A 15,313-nucleotide genomic window follows, 5' to 3' on the forward strand; every position below is an offset into this window, starting at 1 on the left:
ACCCAGCCACCTCCCAACTGCATCTCTTTGGTTAGCTGGAACGTTGATCGGCTGCGCTTGTATGTCATCCCCGGCAAACGTCAGATCCATTTAGGCCTATAGATGACTTCTCATTTCTATTTTTGGCTCTTAGCCTGACTACTTATCATGTTTTCCAGGATGTAAGGGACAAATCAGGGCTTCGCGCTATACATACATGACAACGGCAAAGACACTAACGAACTATTGTAAACAGACGGGTTGCCTGCCACAATGTTACCAATGGGCAGATTCGATTATGCTGAACCACGGGGCATCGGGCATAACCTCGTCACGTCATTGGGCGAAAGCGGGGAGGGAGGTGCTCCTTTCTTGAAATGAATAGTAATCTGCACCTGTCGGTCATTTTGGCAACAAGGCATCGTCCACAAACACAAACATCTTATCCATAAAATGTTAGAATTTTCTAACTGGTGTTCATTGGCATGGCATGCACATAACGCGTTTTTATCAAAAGCAATATTTTTTTCCATGAGTAAACACAGAATCCTAGTTATTAGCTACTATACGTGCTGAATTAGGCCTACGTCAATTTTGTTTTGAGACGATTTCGCCCTGGCCTTTGAACGGGGCACCTGGTTCACGCCCGGGAGGCAGCCCGGTTCCAAATCGAATGCAATAAACTTTCAGCCGAAGCGAAACACGCCTACACGGGCGCCCGGACGGGATGAATCGAACCCCTCAATGTTCCGGTATAGCGGACACGTCTGGGATTTCCGAGATTACCCACGACCCAACCCAAACAGGAAGTGTAAACACTTCTCACGTAACAGCAGCGCATGTGATAGCCTTTCTCTTCGACTCCTCAGCATTCACCACTTGGGACTCTGATACTGTTTTGCTCAGTTGGTTGGTGTGTGCACCAGAATACTCGAGGCCATGGACTCGATCAGTTGTTCGATCTGCCTGGATCTACTGAAGGATCCAGTGACTATTCCCTGTGGACACAGCTACTGTAAAGGCTGTATCAAGGGATATTGGAGTCTTGATGACCAAAAGGGAATTCACAGCTGCCCCCAGTGCCGACAGACCTTCACCCCAAGACCTGCTCTGAACAGAAACATTCTGCTGGCTGAGTTGGTAGAGAAATTGAAGACCGATTTCAAAACGGTTCCCTCTGCTTCTTGTTTCTCTGGACCTGAAGATGTGAAGTATGATCGTGATGACTCAGCCGCAGCAGCAGAGAGGACGGAGAAACAGGTAGGCCTAAGGATCTGGAACATTATACTGCCATCTATAATGTATTATATTTAGAGATCAGCTTCATTATTGCTGACTGTTTTGCCAGGAACTGGAAGAGCAGGAAATTCCAGCCAACTCCAAAGTTGAGCTGTTCCAGTGACACACACTCTGGGTTCAGTATCACATAATCCACAATTTTTAAGGTTCTTATTTGTAAATTCTCTATTCTGCTTTCAAATTGACTGATGATAGTCAAAAACCAATTCTGTTAGACAAAATAGGCTGTCACAACAAAATCACTTTATAACAAACAAAGGATGGAGTAGATTACCGTAAACAGCAGGATGGGCCAGATAACATCCAGACTGAATCTTCAAAAGTCAAAGGTCACTCATTTACATACATTGCAGAGGCATGAACTCTGAACTATCGTAACCTTTTTGTCTTGAAGGCACTCATTTATCATTTAATTTAGTCTAAGTGATTTGTTTAGCATAATCATGTTTTTGCCATATGACAGTATTTCCCCACTCAAAAACATAACTTGGTCGATTATGAAAACTGTTGTCCATTTTGGTAATCATTCGAAAATGTTATTCTCTTCAGGGGCAGCTGAGGGAGAAACGGCAGCAGGTCGGGCTGAGAATCTGTGTGAGAGAGAAGGAGATGCAGGACATAAGAAAGGCGGTGATGTCCCTTTCAGTGAGTATTTATTAACCATTTAGAGTATGTACATTTATTTGTCAGAAAGTTATGTACTATTTCTAAACTAAAACCAGGGAGGAGCCTAATACCACTGGGACACACTATAGGGACTGATTGTCTGGGGTCTAGGCATAGAGAATGATAGAGGCCTCTAGTGGCCAAAAGGCCATATTAGCATGGGCAGTGCTGTAGAGGGCTTCTACCATTTTAATTTAGTCAACTGGGTGGGACTTCCAACTTCATTGGCTGATCCCTCCTGGTGACCTTGTTGGAGTCATGTCCAACCGGATCATCAGGAGGGATCATCCAATTGTGAGGAAGAAAATGTACTAGTCAAAATGGAGCCCGCCTCAATTGCGCTGGCCATGCTATCACAGATGCTACAATGACACAATGCAAAGAGGAGTTATCTATGGGTCTAGGTGAGTGCAGAGTGAATGTGCTGGTTAAAATGGCCCCCCTTTCTTCTCTCGTAACAGCTTTCAGCACAGGCAGCAGTGGAGCACTGTGAGCTGGTCTTTGCTGAGCTGATCCGCTCCATTGAGAGAAGGCGCTGTGAGGTGAAGGAGCTGATCAGCGCCCACCAGAGGGCGTCAGTAAGCCAGGCTGAAGGACTCCTGGTGCGAATGGAGCAGGAGATAGCTGAGCTGAAGAGGAGAGACAAGGAGCTGGAGCAGCTCGCACAAACAGAGGATAACATTCATTTCCTCAAGGTGACATCACTCTTTCTATCCACAGTGGCAGGGTGGTGTTCAGAGCTAGGCACGACTACCTGAGTTTGTTCAATAGGAATGTTTATTTTTGTTTGATAAAATGTTCCCTGTTTGTGCCCATTGAACATGACCTAGGATTCCTTACTTCTACGCAACATATAACCTCTGAGCTCCAGAATTCTGCAATTTTCTTATTGTCTATTCTTCCTCTCTCTCTCTCTCTCTCGCTTGCTGTAGACTTTTCAGTCTCTTTGTGTGGCTCCTGGATCTGAGCTCTTACCCTATATCACTGCCAACCAGCACTTCTCCTTTGAAGAAGTGAAGAGCTCCATCTCTGGAATGATGGAGCGACTGGAGGATGTGTTGAAGGAGGAAATGGTCCAGATACCTGGAAAAGGTAAGTGTTACAGATATAGTGAAGATAAAATGTTTGGTTAACTTTCTGTTAAATGCTTCTTGATTATAAATGAATACATCCATTTGTCTGCCTATATACAATATAGTAACGGCTGTCTCCGAAGTCTATGTCCTCAGCCCAAGACCAGAATGTGAGTAATACACACACAATGAGTTAATATTTAATCTTTGTTTAATTTTGTATATATTTGTATTGAATGCTTCTTCATTAAACATGAATTACTCACGGTATCTCCCTACTCTATATAGTAATGGCTGCTGCTGAAGTACATTTTCATCATGAGCCCAAGACCAGAGTGGAGTACTTGGAGAGTAAGTAATACCGTCAAACACACACACACACCTTATCACAAATGCATATTTCACCTTCATTTAATTTTTTCACTTTCTTAGACTACTGCCATCTCACGTTGGATCCCAACTCGGCGTATCAACACCTGCGTCTGTCTGAGTGCAATAGAGAAGTGTCATGGAGTGACAAGGCTCTGTCTTATTCTGACCACCCAGACAGATTCACAGACCATTACCAGGTGTTGTGTAAAGAGGATCTGTCTGGAACCCGCTACTGTGAGGTGGATAGGAGGGGGGAGTGTGAGGTAGCCATCACATACAGAAGCATCAGCAGGAAGGGCGGATTGGAATGTTGCTTTGGTTCCAATGATCAGTCCTGGAGTTTGGTGTGTCGCAACTCGAGTTGTTCCTATTGGCACAATAAGAATAGGACTGATATCCCTGTCCCCTGCTCCACCAGAGTAGGAGTGTATCTGGACAGCAGGGCAGGGACTCTGGCCTTCTACAGCGTCTCGGATACAATGACCCTCCTCCACAGAGTCCAGACCACATTCACTGAGGACCTCTGTGCTGGGTTTTGGGTTGGTCCTGGTTGTGGATCATCTGTGGCTCTGTGTTGACTGAACGTCATAGAATCAAGTGCATTTTAAATCAAATTGTATTTGTCAAATGCGCCGAATACAACAGGTGTAGGCTTTACTGTGCTTACTTACGAGCCCTTTCCCAACAATGCAGAGTTAAAAAGTAGGAAAAAATAGGGAAAAAAATGAAGGAAACAGTAACACAAAATGACGAGACTATATACAAGTTCTACCTGTACTGACTCAATGTGCAGGGGTACGAGGTAATATGTATATGTAGGTAAGGGTAAAAGTGACTAGGCAATCAGGATGAATAATAAACAGAGTAGCAGCAGTGTATGCGAAGAGTGTGAAAGTGTGTATGTGTTGGAGTGTCAGTGTAGTATGTGTGGGTAGAGTCCAGTGAGTGTATAGAGCCAGTGCTCTATGCACAAGGGGGTCAATGAAAATAGTCCGGGTAGACATTTGATGAAATTGTTCAGCGGTCTTATGGCTTCGGGGTAGAAGCTGTTCAGGTGCCCTTTGGTCTCAGACTTGGCACTCCTGTACCTCTTGTTGTGTGGTAGCAGAGAGAACAGTCTATGACATGGGTGGCTGGAGTCTTTGAAAAATGTTTAGGGCCTTCCTCTGACACCGCCTGGTATAGAGGTCCTGGATGGCAGGGAGCTCGGCCCCAGTGACAAATGGGAAGGAAATATAAGACCGATCACTTGGGAAAGTTGGAGAAAGTTGATTTGCTTAAAATTGTGACCTGGATGAAGGGAGTTGACACTTCATTTAGGAGTCCTGCTGCGAAGCCGCTCTTTATCTGGGGCGGCAGGGTAGCCTAGTGGTTAGAGTGTTGGACTAGTAACCGGAAGGTTGCGAGTTCAAACCCCCGAGCTGACAAGGTACAAATCTGTCGTTCTGCCCCTGAACAGGCAGTTAACCCACTGTTCCCAGGCCGTCATTGAAAATAAGAATTTGTTCTTAACTGACTTGCCTGGTTAAATAAAGGTAAAATAAAAAATAAAAAAAAAATCTACAATGTTTGATTCCAGCTTTACTAATGGGGGAGGGGTGGGGCCATTGTTTTAAAGATTACAATAATAAATTAAAGAAATCATTTTTGTTTCTAGTATCATTTCTAACTTGATAAAATAAAGAACAAAACTAAGTCCCTGAGGGGGGGGGGGTAGAGTTGTTTTGTTACGTGAGAAAAACCAGGAGATATAATTTGGATGATTGACAGTGATTGACAGTTCCTAGATCCACTTACACTGTTGTGGTGCTTCCCCTTGACCCTGTTCCATCCTCTGTGTTTTTGTCTTGGTTTGGTTCAATAAATTAATCAAATGTATTTATAAAGCCCTTTTTGCATCAGCAGATGTCACAAAGTGCTGTACAGAAACCCAACTTAAAAACCCAAACAGCAAGCAATACAGATGTAGAAGCACCTTGATCTTGTCAATTGACTCTCTTTTTAAATTACAGGGAATGCTTTTTGATAAAGGACAGGTTATAGTTAAACTTTTTACTGAGAATAATACATTTTAATTTCTTACACCTCTTTGACCTGGAGGAAAATAAAATACATCCCAACATCCCAACTCCCAATATGTTTACTGCCTATTTAAAACAAAACAAAACATATATTTTTTACATTTTATCCTATTGAGTAATGTTGACATTTGTGACCATTTAACCATGTACAATGTATTTAAACAGGCAACCAATAGATGCCAAAGCTGACAGTACAGTGGATCTTCTGTAAAATAGATCTAATAAAACTGTAGGAGGACAGATGAAGAGTAGAGTGGGGCTCTGTTTCTGCTGCTTGCCCAAGGTGGTTTCAGTCTCATGTCCGTAGTCCCTGGACAGTCATGTGCCTGTGCAGCAGTGCCTGTGCACCTCTTGACTTTCATGCATCTAAGCAGTGATAACCCTGTTGTGGTGTGGAGTGTAGCTGCAGTGCGGTACTGCTGGAGGGGGGAGGTGCAGGGTGGGCTGAGGGCCAAGGAACATCATTCCTCCTACAGAGGGCTGACACACAACACACACAGAAACCATATGTTTACTGTACTCTGGGTAATGGTCATCCCACTCGGCACACACTGGTTAAATAAACATTGTTTCCACTTCATTTCAGTTAAATAAACATTGAATTTATATCTGTGCCCAGTGGGATGTTACTAACACTGACTTTGAATTGTCCCCTACTGAATGATATAGTTTATCTATCCACAAAATGACCGGTTACAAAAAAAAATAGCATGTGTAATATCTACATACCCCTGCTGATTGAACAGACCCTCCCCCTGCTCCAGTCCGCTGGGAACGTAGGATGGCAGGTCTTCTGGCCTGGACATGGGCTGGATGTGATGGTACACACACAGTTTGACTTTGAGAACAATACTATGATACACTTATCTCTCAAGTTCAATGTGTCACACATTCTAAATTCAATTAAGGAATCAGGAAGAAAAAATGAATTACATTCAACGACGGAGTAGAGTTCTGACTTTAACTATGGAGGTCTGTAACGGTGTATGGCCTTGCAGAGTTGCTCTGGGGCTAGACCCGGAAGTCTAGCAGAGCACAGGGGGAGCAGGAAGGATGGGTTATGGATGAAGGGTTCTGGGTCCATGGACTGTGGAACACCCTAAACACATGCTTCTTCCTGTAGGAAAATCAAACCACTAGCATTAAATAAATAGTAGCACTTTATGTGATGCTTCAATCAATTCTTGTTCTAATAGTACCTCAACAGAGCATGACTTGAATGTTTCATTTGAATACACACATTACATTTTAATCAGAAGGGTGTGTTGTCTGGGCATTTGATCTCTGTAGCAGGGATGCTTGCCTCTTCACAGGACAAAGTGTCCTCTCTGCAGCTCTCCACTTTTTCATGATGTTCAGCCCAGGCCTGGTGTGGCTTTACCCTAGTACAGCGTGCAGGTGTGTACCATGCTATGGCCTAGCCACCCACCAGAGTATGCAGATCATCATATGTTATGTATACAGCACATTCAATGCTAACATACAAGTACTAACATATAGAGAGACTTGTAGGAAATGTATTGTTTCGATTAATTATGTGATAAAGGGCAAATAATGTAGTCCTGGATCAATTACAGTGCCTTGCGAAAGTATTCGGCCCCCTTGAACTTTGCGACCTTTTGCCAGACTTCAGGCTTCAAACATAAAGCTATAAAACTGTATTTTTTGTGAAGAATCAACAACAAGTGGGACACAATCATGAAGTGGAACGACATTTATTGGATATTTCAAACTTTTTTAACAAATCAAAAACTGAAAAATTGGGCGTGCAAAATTATTCAGCCCCCTTAAGTTAATACTTTGTAGCGCCACCTTTTGCTGCGATTACAGCTGTAAGTCGCTTGGGGTATGTCTCTATCAGTTTTGCACATCGAGAGACTGACATTTTTTCCCATTCCTCCTTGCAAAACAGCTCGAGCTCAGTGAGGTTGGATGGAGAGCATTTGTGAACAGCAGTTTTCAGTTCTTTCCACAGATTCTCGATTGGATTCAGGTCTGGACTTTGACTTGGCCATTCTAACACCTGGATATGTTTATTTTTGAACCATTCCATTGTAGATTTTGCTTTATGTTTTGGATCATTGTCTTGTTGGAAGACAAATCTCCGTCCCAGTCTCAGGTCTTTTGCAGACTCCATCAGGTTTTCTTCCAGAATGGTCCTGTATTTGGCTCCATCCATCTTCCCATCAATTTTAACCATCTTCCCTGTCCCTGCTGAAGAAAAGCAGGCCCAAACCATGATGCTGCCACCACCATGCTTGACAGTGGGGATGGTGTGTTCAGCTGTGTTGCTTTTACGCCAAACATAACGTTTTGCATTGTTGCCAAAAAGTTCAATTTTGGTTTCATCTGACCAGAGCACCTTCTTCCACATGTTTGGTGTGTCTCCCAGGTGGCTTGTGGCAAACTTTAAACAACACTTTTTATGGATATCTTTAAGAAATGGCTTTCTTCTTGCCACTCTTCCATAAAGGCCAGATTTGTGCAATATACGACTGATTGTTGTCCTATGGACAGAGTCTCCCACCTCAGCTGTAGATCTCTGCAGTTCATCCAGAGTGATCATGGGCCTCTTGGCAGCATCTCTGATCAGTCTTCTCCTTGAATGAGCTGAAAGTTTAGAGGGACGGCCAGGTCTTGGTAGATTTGCAGTGGTCTGATACTCCTTCCATTTCAATATTATTGCTTGCACAGTGCTCCTTGGGCTGTTTAAAGCTTGGGAAATCTTTTTGTATCCAAATCCGGCTTTAAACTTCTTCACAACAGTATCTCGGACCTGCCTGGTGTGTTCCTTGTTCTTCATGATGCTCTCTGCGCTTTTAACGGACCTCTGAGACTATCACAGTGCAGGTGCATTTATACGGAGACTTGATTACACACAGGTGGATTGTATTTATCATCATTAGTCATTTAGGTCAACATTGGATCATTCAGAGATCCTCACTGAACTTCTGGAGAGAGTTTGCTGCACTGAAAGTAAAGGGGCTGAATAATTTTGCACGCCCAATTTTTCAGTTTTTGATTTGTTAAAAAAGTTTGAAATATCCAATAAATGTCGTCCCACTTCATGATTGTGTCCCACTTGTTGTTGATTCTTCACAAAAAAATACAGTTGTATATCTTTATGTTTGAAGCCTGAAATGTGGCAAAAGGTCGCAAAGTTCAAGGGGGCTGAATACTTTCGCAAGGCACTGTATATACTATCAGTCTCTCAATCATCCTTCACGCCTCAGTGTTGTCACTTGGCCATTGTCTTTGCATAGGACTGTGGCGCACTCTGGTCCCAACATGATGCACTCCAACCCAACCCAACCCAAGTCCCCTGGACTTGGTGTCTTCCTTCCAGAGGCTTCAGACCAAACCTTACAGTACAGTTCAAAACTGAGTCGACTTCACAAACCCTCTGTCAAAGCATAAGCCACCTCCTAGAATGATTGATTAAGTTGTTCAACTGAAAATTTAATTAGGCTTTTTTTGTAAACAAAAGATGACACACCATGACAACCTATACCAATGTTCACCAAAGGATTAATGTCTGTGTTTTCATCACGGGCCTACCGTAACAGAGCTGGCTGGCTGGAGGAGTGTTCTGGGAGGGAAGAGGAACTCTGCGATGGGACGTCCTGCTACGTTCTGCTGGAGACGGAACCCCCCGATGTCCTGCTCTCTCTGGGAGGAGTTCCCGAGCCGCACTAACAGACCCTGCAGCTGGACATCTGTGATCCCCACACTGCCTGAGGGACTATGGCATATGCACCGCAGTCATCATCACTATTGTTTCCATCATCATCATTACCATCATCATCATCACCTCATCATCATCCTCATCACCATCATCATCTCCATCATTACCATCATCTCCATCATTATCATCATCACCATCTTAATCATCATCATCACAGTAAGCCAGCACCACAGTCACCTTGACATGACTTGACACTTTCCTACTCCCAAACTGATTGTGTTCAAGGGTCATATCTGGAGTATTCATGCCTGTGTTGCCTGGCTGTGGACGGCCTCATCCTTTCCTGTGTCCTGCAGGGAATGCTCTCCTCCACCACGTCCTTAGTCAGGGAGTGCCATATGTCCAGCTCGCCAGTCGACACAGAACGCCTGGCACGAGCAGCCATTTTGTCCCTACCTGCAAAGGCATTTGAAGTTCATTGGAAAATACTTAATGGGTAAAAAATAATATGGTGGAAACTCATTATTAGTCTGGCTTTCACCCGGTGAAGAAGAGGGGAGTTTGGATTTTTTTTGTTTCATTTTTGTAGACCCTCACTCTTTTTCCACAATTGAACATCCCCAAATCGGTCACACCGACCGTGAAATGCATTTTAGTACACCAGAAGTACATTCATTTCCAATGGAACGCTGCGTTTGCCTTGCAGCATTGCGTTGCAGAGGCAGTTGCAGTGCGTTCTGTGTGGTGCATAGTTGGATTTATCGAACATATGTGTCAAACTGTATGTGTAGAAGGCTTGGCATAAATGGCAGCAGAAGGTGAATGATGAACTTTTGTTGCACACATATCCAGATGATGCTGCGTGCCATTTTGCGCAAAAACACTGTTGGTGTGATCGAGCTGTTACTGGTGATCATCTGTCTCCAGTAGGTATACAGACACCACCCCAGTTTACGCTAGTTTTCACGTCTTTCACACACACTCGGTTTAGGTATTGAAAGCAGAAGAACAATGTATAGAAACTAAACCATTCGTTTGTTATAATATGACAGTGCTTGACTTGTCTGAATGTTTTAGTCTACTTCTCTATAGCTATATTCAAATGTAAAAATACATACTGCTATCCGCTCCCTGATGCGGTTTTCTGGAGTAGATGTCTGCAGCAGGTCTCTTCGCATGGGCCTGTCTTTGGGGATGGACCAAAACTTGAAACTTTGTGCACACACAAATACACATACATCTTTATATGTTATGGGGCCAGTCTTTCCTACCTGGGGACCAATGCTGAAGTCCCATGGGTATCCCAGGGCACCTTCCACATTGCCTGTGTGGAAGAGATTATATTCCATCTACATACTGAAATAGGTCTGGTACAGTTTAAAAAAAAAAATCTTGATAAGACGAACACTTCTCTCAAATACTGTATGTCAACTTGATTTATTATGTGTCAGTAAGGCCTAATTCAGAAAGGAAACACCATGTGTCCGTTTGACCATTTAATTATATATTTGTAAAAAGTACAATGCATTGGGCTCTGCTCCTTCGGGGTAGCTCACTGCCAGAGTGCAGCAAAGCACCCCCACAACATAATGCTGCCACCCCGTGCTTCACGGTTGGGATGGTGTTCTTCAGCTTGCAAGCCTCCCCCTTTTTTCTCCAAACATAACAATGGTCATTATGGCCAAACAGTTCTATTTGTTTCATCAGACCAGAGGACATTTCTCCAAAATGTACGATCTTTGTCCCCATGTGCAGTTGCAAATGAGGCAATGAGTTTTAAGGTAGGCCTTGAAATACATCCACAGATACACCTCCAATTGAATCAAATGATATCAATTAGCCTATCAGAAGCTTCTAAAGCCATGACATTCTTTTCTGGAATTTTCCAAGCTGTTTAAAGGCACAGTCAACTTAGTGTATGTAAACTTCTGATGCACTGGAATTGTGATACAGTGAATTATAAGTAAAATAATCTGTCTGTAAACAATTGTTGGAAAAATGACTTGCGTCATGTTCAAAGTAGATGTCCTAACCGACTTGCCAACAAGAAATTTGTGGAGTGGTTGAAAAACGAGTTTTAATGACTCCAACCTAAGTGTATGTACACTTCCAACTTCAACTGTAATAGGCGGTGTCAGAGGAAAGCCCATTTAAATTGTCAGAGACTCCAGTCACCCAAGTCATAGACTGTTTTCTCAGCTACCGCATGGCAAGTGGTACCGGAGCGCCAAGTCTAGGACCAAAAGGCTCCTTAACAGCTTCTACCCTCAAGCCTTTAAAACTGCTGAGCAATTAATCAAATGGCCACCATTTGTTTTCTACACTGCTGCTACTCGCTGTTTATTATCTATGCATAGTCACTTCACCCCTACGTACCAATTACCTCAACTAACCTGTTCCCCCGCACACTGACTCAGTACCGGTACCCCCTGTATATAGCCTCGTTATTGTTATATTATTGTGTTACTTCTTATTCTTTTTTATTTTTTACTTTAGTTTATTTGGTAAATATTTTCCTAACTCTTCTTGAACTGCACTGTTGATTAGGGGCTTGTAAGTAAGCATTTCACGGTAAGGTCTACACTTGTTATATTCGGCGCATGTGACAAAGTTTGATTTGGTTCCACCACACTCGGGTTTCCTTTCTGAACTGGCTTCGCTTGATTTATTTGTTAAAATGTCACTTCAAAAGACCAAGCTGGAGCATCAACAGCAACAATCATACAGCTAATACAGTATTCCTTTAAAAAGATTATGAAACTTCCTTTTAGTTTAGAAATCTGGACAGAGAAATGTAACATGCCGAACTGACACAATGATATTTTCTAGTCAGGCATTCCTAAATATCAGACATTCCTAAATATTTCCTGCAGAGGGCAATGTTGCAACAATAATCAACAATGCCACTTAACATCAGCATCTGTGCCTTGAACCGTTTTACAAAGCAAAACAACACAACTCATTTTGGTAAACTTTAGGGAGGGCTATATACTTTATCACCACCTATCATTCTTCCAATCAAATAAGGTGTTATCTTGTTTTCTCATTCCTCAGAAAGTGATACATTATTGAGGCTACAGACATATTTTCCTTGAGGTTAATGTCTAACCCCTGTAATCATTCCACATAGCTCTAAATGGATTGATCTGTATCGCCTGATGTAATCTAATACAATTAGCCGACAACGTTACCTCACCAACTGCATGAGCACACTCAGGACCTTTAAGTTTATTCAGTCACATCCCCATTGGGGTGGCAGGTAGCCTAGTGGTTAAAGTGTTGGACTAGTAACCGAAAGGTTGCAAGATCAAATCCCCGAGCTGACAAGGTAAAAATATGTCGTTCTGCCCCTGAACAGGCAGTAAACCCACTGTTCCTAAGTTGTCATTGAAAATAAGAATTTGTTCTTAAAGGACTTGCCTAGTAAGGTAAAAATAAATAAAATGCTCTTGTAGGCTCTTTCCTAGTAGCTACATACCTATAACACCAAACCTTTGATATCATGCTCAAGTTATACTTTAAAGTCAACTCTCATTTGTATGTTAAGCCTTTTGTTTTGTTACTGATACCACAATGAATGTGTTCATTTGAGGCTCCAATATGGATGTTCTAAGAACTTTTGGAACGTGAAGAGCAGTCTTCGTTTACAGTGTTTGGCTAGCAAATGTTGTGCAGTAGCCTATTGATACTTTTTTCATTACATGACTGAAAGCATTCCATGAACGTGTGCTTGACTTGACTATGCGAGAAGTGATGTAAACACAACCATTATGTTGAGGCATTACTTCACATCTCTAAGGTCAACCACCGGTCATATCTGACACTCCCTCAAGATGTCTACATTAAATAAGCGCCAGATGTTTTCAATCAACTATCTAGTTTGCTTGGGTGGAGCACTGTCTTTGTAGCAGTGGTGTAAAATACTTAAGTACATTTTTTTTTAAGTAAATCGTTTTTGTGGGTATCTGTACTTTACTATTTATGTTTTTTATAACTTTTACTTTTACTGCACTACATTCCAAAATAAAATAATGTTTTTACTCCATACATTTCCCCTGACACCCAAAAGTACTTGATACATTTTGAATGCTTAGCAGGACCGAAAAATTGTCCAATTCACGCACTTCTCAAGAGAACAACCCTGGTCATCCTTACTGCCTCTGATCTGTCAGACTCACTAAACACACATGCTTTGTTTGTAAATTATATCTGAGTGTTGGAGTGTGCCCCTGGCTATCTGTAAATACATTTAAAAAAACAAGAAAATTGGGCTGTCAAGTTTGCTTAATATAAGGAATTAGAAATTATTTCTACTTTTACTTTTGATACTTAAGTATATTATCGCAATTACACGTTTGATACTTTAAGCATATTTAAAACCAAATACTTTTAGACTTACTCAAGTAGTATTTTACTGGGTCTTTTTCTATTAAGGTATGTTTACTTTTACTGAAGTATGACAGTTTGACAGTACTTTTCCCACCCCTGCTTTGTAGTTGTTATTCAACTCTCAGACATAATAGAAATGGTATTTTTGGGATCTTTTGAAAGACAACCAGCGATTTAAAGCCAAGGCATGCAGAGTCCATTTGCAGTGTCTTGTCTCTTTTCCTAATCCCCCACACTCCATCTCATTGTTAGTGGTGTTCTGGAATAGAGGGATTATCATCCACTGAAGTACGTTCACGCAGAGAAGGACTCTGGAAGATAATGAAGCCATTGAGACCTGTACTATGTAGCACTCATCCCCAGCATTGTGGAGAGTGGTTCCATAGATCAGCTTCATGAGGTGGAGCCCATATTACATGCCAAAATATCCCTCTGATCTCTTGAGAATGTATGGAATGTAGTAACACCCTCTATGATGTAACAAACACTGTGAGGCCGTGCCATGGCAACCGCTAAGCCTGCAAACGTTTTTGTTCTTTGTCGAGAACCTTTTTGAGAGGGGGTTTGAAAGTGTTTCTAAACACCATATCATCTTGTTGAGGTTACCGTTTCTTCCTGACGGGCTTGACCACAGATTGAAACTTTTTGGGAGAAAATTGCAGCGGGGGTTTGAGTGAGAGAGAGAGGAGTTCTTATCGATTATACTATGAATCAGTGTGTCCTCCCCACATCCCTCCTTTTCAGTCCAGCTCTTTCCCGAGCACAGTGATTTACACACACACACACACCACACACACACACACACACACATCACAAAAACACACACACACACAGAGAACGATCTTGAAACTATCGTACAAAGCAAGCTATCCTATACAGAATTGTTGATTAAAATAATGTTTGACTTACGCACGCTATCTTGTTTGTGTGAATAGAGTAGGTCAGTGACTCTTCCGTCTGTCATCTGTCTCTCCTCCAAAATGGGAGTCACAAAGGCAGGACATTTCAGTCACAAATCAAGTTAAAGGACAAGCTCATTTCATGTACCATACAAAATTCTCAGGGAGTCTCACAAGCCACAACTTTAATATCTAAATTTTTTATTTGTTTATCACTTGTGGTGTACCATGTATATAAATAGCAAAAATAGTTTAACATATGCATGGATTTCTGGCACTGTGGATTTTCTTTAGAGTTACTCTTATGTCTGTATCTGGCTTTAGTGAACTGTTATATACCACGTCTGTCCTTGTGTCAACCAACAGTAGATACTAAATCCACTAAATAAATCAAATGAAATACTAAATCCACCCACAGTATTAATGTGCAACAATACTGTAATAGCAAACAGATGGTATTGCATATTGCCATTGGGATCTTCTATAATGGCAAACGGGATAAAACATCATCCAATGTCGTAATCCAAATCCGAGCCTAGTTTCCAAATGAAAGAGCTGATCATGGACTTTGTACCATAATGACATCATAGCCAATGCACTTACCCCTGCAGATCGACTCCGTAATGGTACCTTGTGTACATAGACAAGTTATCTACTCATTGTGTATTTATTATTACTTTTACTATTACGTGTTATTGCATTTCTATTACCTAGCTGTTTTCTTTCTCTCTGCATTGTTGGGAAGAAACTTCAAGTAAGCATTTCACTGTTAGTCTACAACTGTTTTTTACAAAGTATGTGACAAATACAATTTTATCTGATTGGAAGACTGGCGTCATTTAAAATATAATTGATGAGAGGTATTTAAGT

General features: G+C 41.9%; 2 protein-coding genes and 1 long non-coding RNA gene across 4 annotated transcripts; 1 reads left to right on the forward strand and 2 right to left on the reverse strand.

Annotated features, from left to right (window-relative positions):
- Positions 1–9: 9 nt before the first annotated feature.
- On the forward strand, positions 10–5,267 carry LOC110499946 (tripartite motif-containing protein 16-like protein). 2 transcript variants are annotated; one of them, XM_036957203.2, is made up of 7 exons: positions 10–1,239; positions 1,828–1,923; positions 2,406–2,639; positions 2,877–3,036; positions 3,143–3,187; positions 3,306–3,368; positions 3,450–5,267. In XM_036957203.2, exons 1-7 carry the CDS (start codon positions 919–921, stop codon positions 3,965–3,967), a joined length of 1,437 nt encoding a protein of 478 aa, XP_036813098.1. In that variant the 5' UTR covers positions 10–918; the 3' UTR covers positions 3,968–5,267. The 2 variants fall into 2 exon arrangements, with proteins under 2 accessions (XP_036813098.1, XP_021432679.1); XM_021577004.3 differs by having other exon boundaries at positions 3,161–3,187; positions 3,450–5,033.
- A 162-nt stretch (positions 5,268–5,429) lies between these two features.
- LOC110499951 (lamin tail domain-containing protein 1-like) lies at positions 5,430–9,657 on the reverse strand. The gene is made up of 5 exons (XM_090213716.1): positions 9,452–9,657; positions 9,029–9,215; positions 6,404–6,587; positions 6,200–6,279; positions 5,430–5,950 (listed from the first exon to the last, which is right to left on the reverse strand). The coding sequence occupies exons 1-3, from the start codon at positions 9,598–9,600 to the stop codon at positions 6,570–6,572; spliced, it is 354 nt and encodes a 117-aa protein (XP_090069842.1). The 5' UTR covers positions 9,601–9,657; the 3' UTR covers positions 5,430–5,950; positions 6,200–6,279; positions 6,404–6,569.
- A 613-nt stretch (positions 9,658–10,270) lies between these two features.
- LOC149972980 (uncharacterized) lies at positions 10,271–14,521 on the reverse strand. The gene is made up of 3 exons (XR_016490161.1): positions 14,454–14,521; positions 10,427–10,479; positions 10,271–10,341 (listed from the first exon to the last, which is right to left on the reverse strand). It is a non-coding gene; the product is annotated as an uncharacterized LOC149972980 (long non-coding RNA).
- Positions 14,522–15,313: the final 792 nt, after the last annotated feature.

Source organism: Oncorhynchus mykiss, chromosome 21 (assembly GCF_057628025.1).
Source record: "Oncorhynchus mykiss isolate SJ-2025 chromosome 21, ASM5762802v1, whole genome shotgun sequence".
Lineage (NCBI taxonomy): Eukaryota > Metazoa > Chordata > Actinopteri > Salmoniformes > Salmonidae > Oncorhynchus > Oncorhynchus mykiss.

Excerpts from the sequence above, each read along its gene's own strand:
- LOC110499951 (XM_090213716.1), bottom strand. The coding sequence starts at position 9,600 with ATGGCTGCTCGTGCCAGGCGTTCTGTGTCGACTGGCGAGCTGGACATA. Across the intron at positions 9,216-9,451 it reads CAACACAGGCATGAATACTC|TAGTCCCTCAGGCAGTGTGG; the intron begins CAGATATGACCC and ends GTGCATATGCCA.
- LOC110499946 (XM_036957203.2), top strand. The coding sequence starts at position 919 with ATGGACTCGATCAGTTGTTCGATCTGCCTGGATCTACTGAAGGATCCA. Across the intron at positions 1,240-1,827 it reads CAGAGAGGACGGAGAAACAG|GGGCAGCTGAGGGAGAAACG; the intron begins GTAGGCCTAAGG and ends TATTCTCTTCAG. Across the intron at positions 1,924-2,405 it reads AGGCGGTGATGTCCCTTTCA|CTTTCAGCACAGGCAGCAGT; the intron begins GTGAGTATTTAT and ends CTCTCGTAACAG.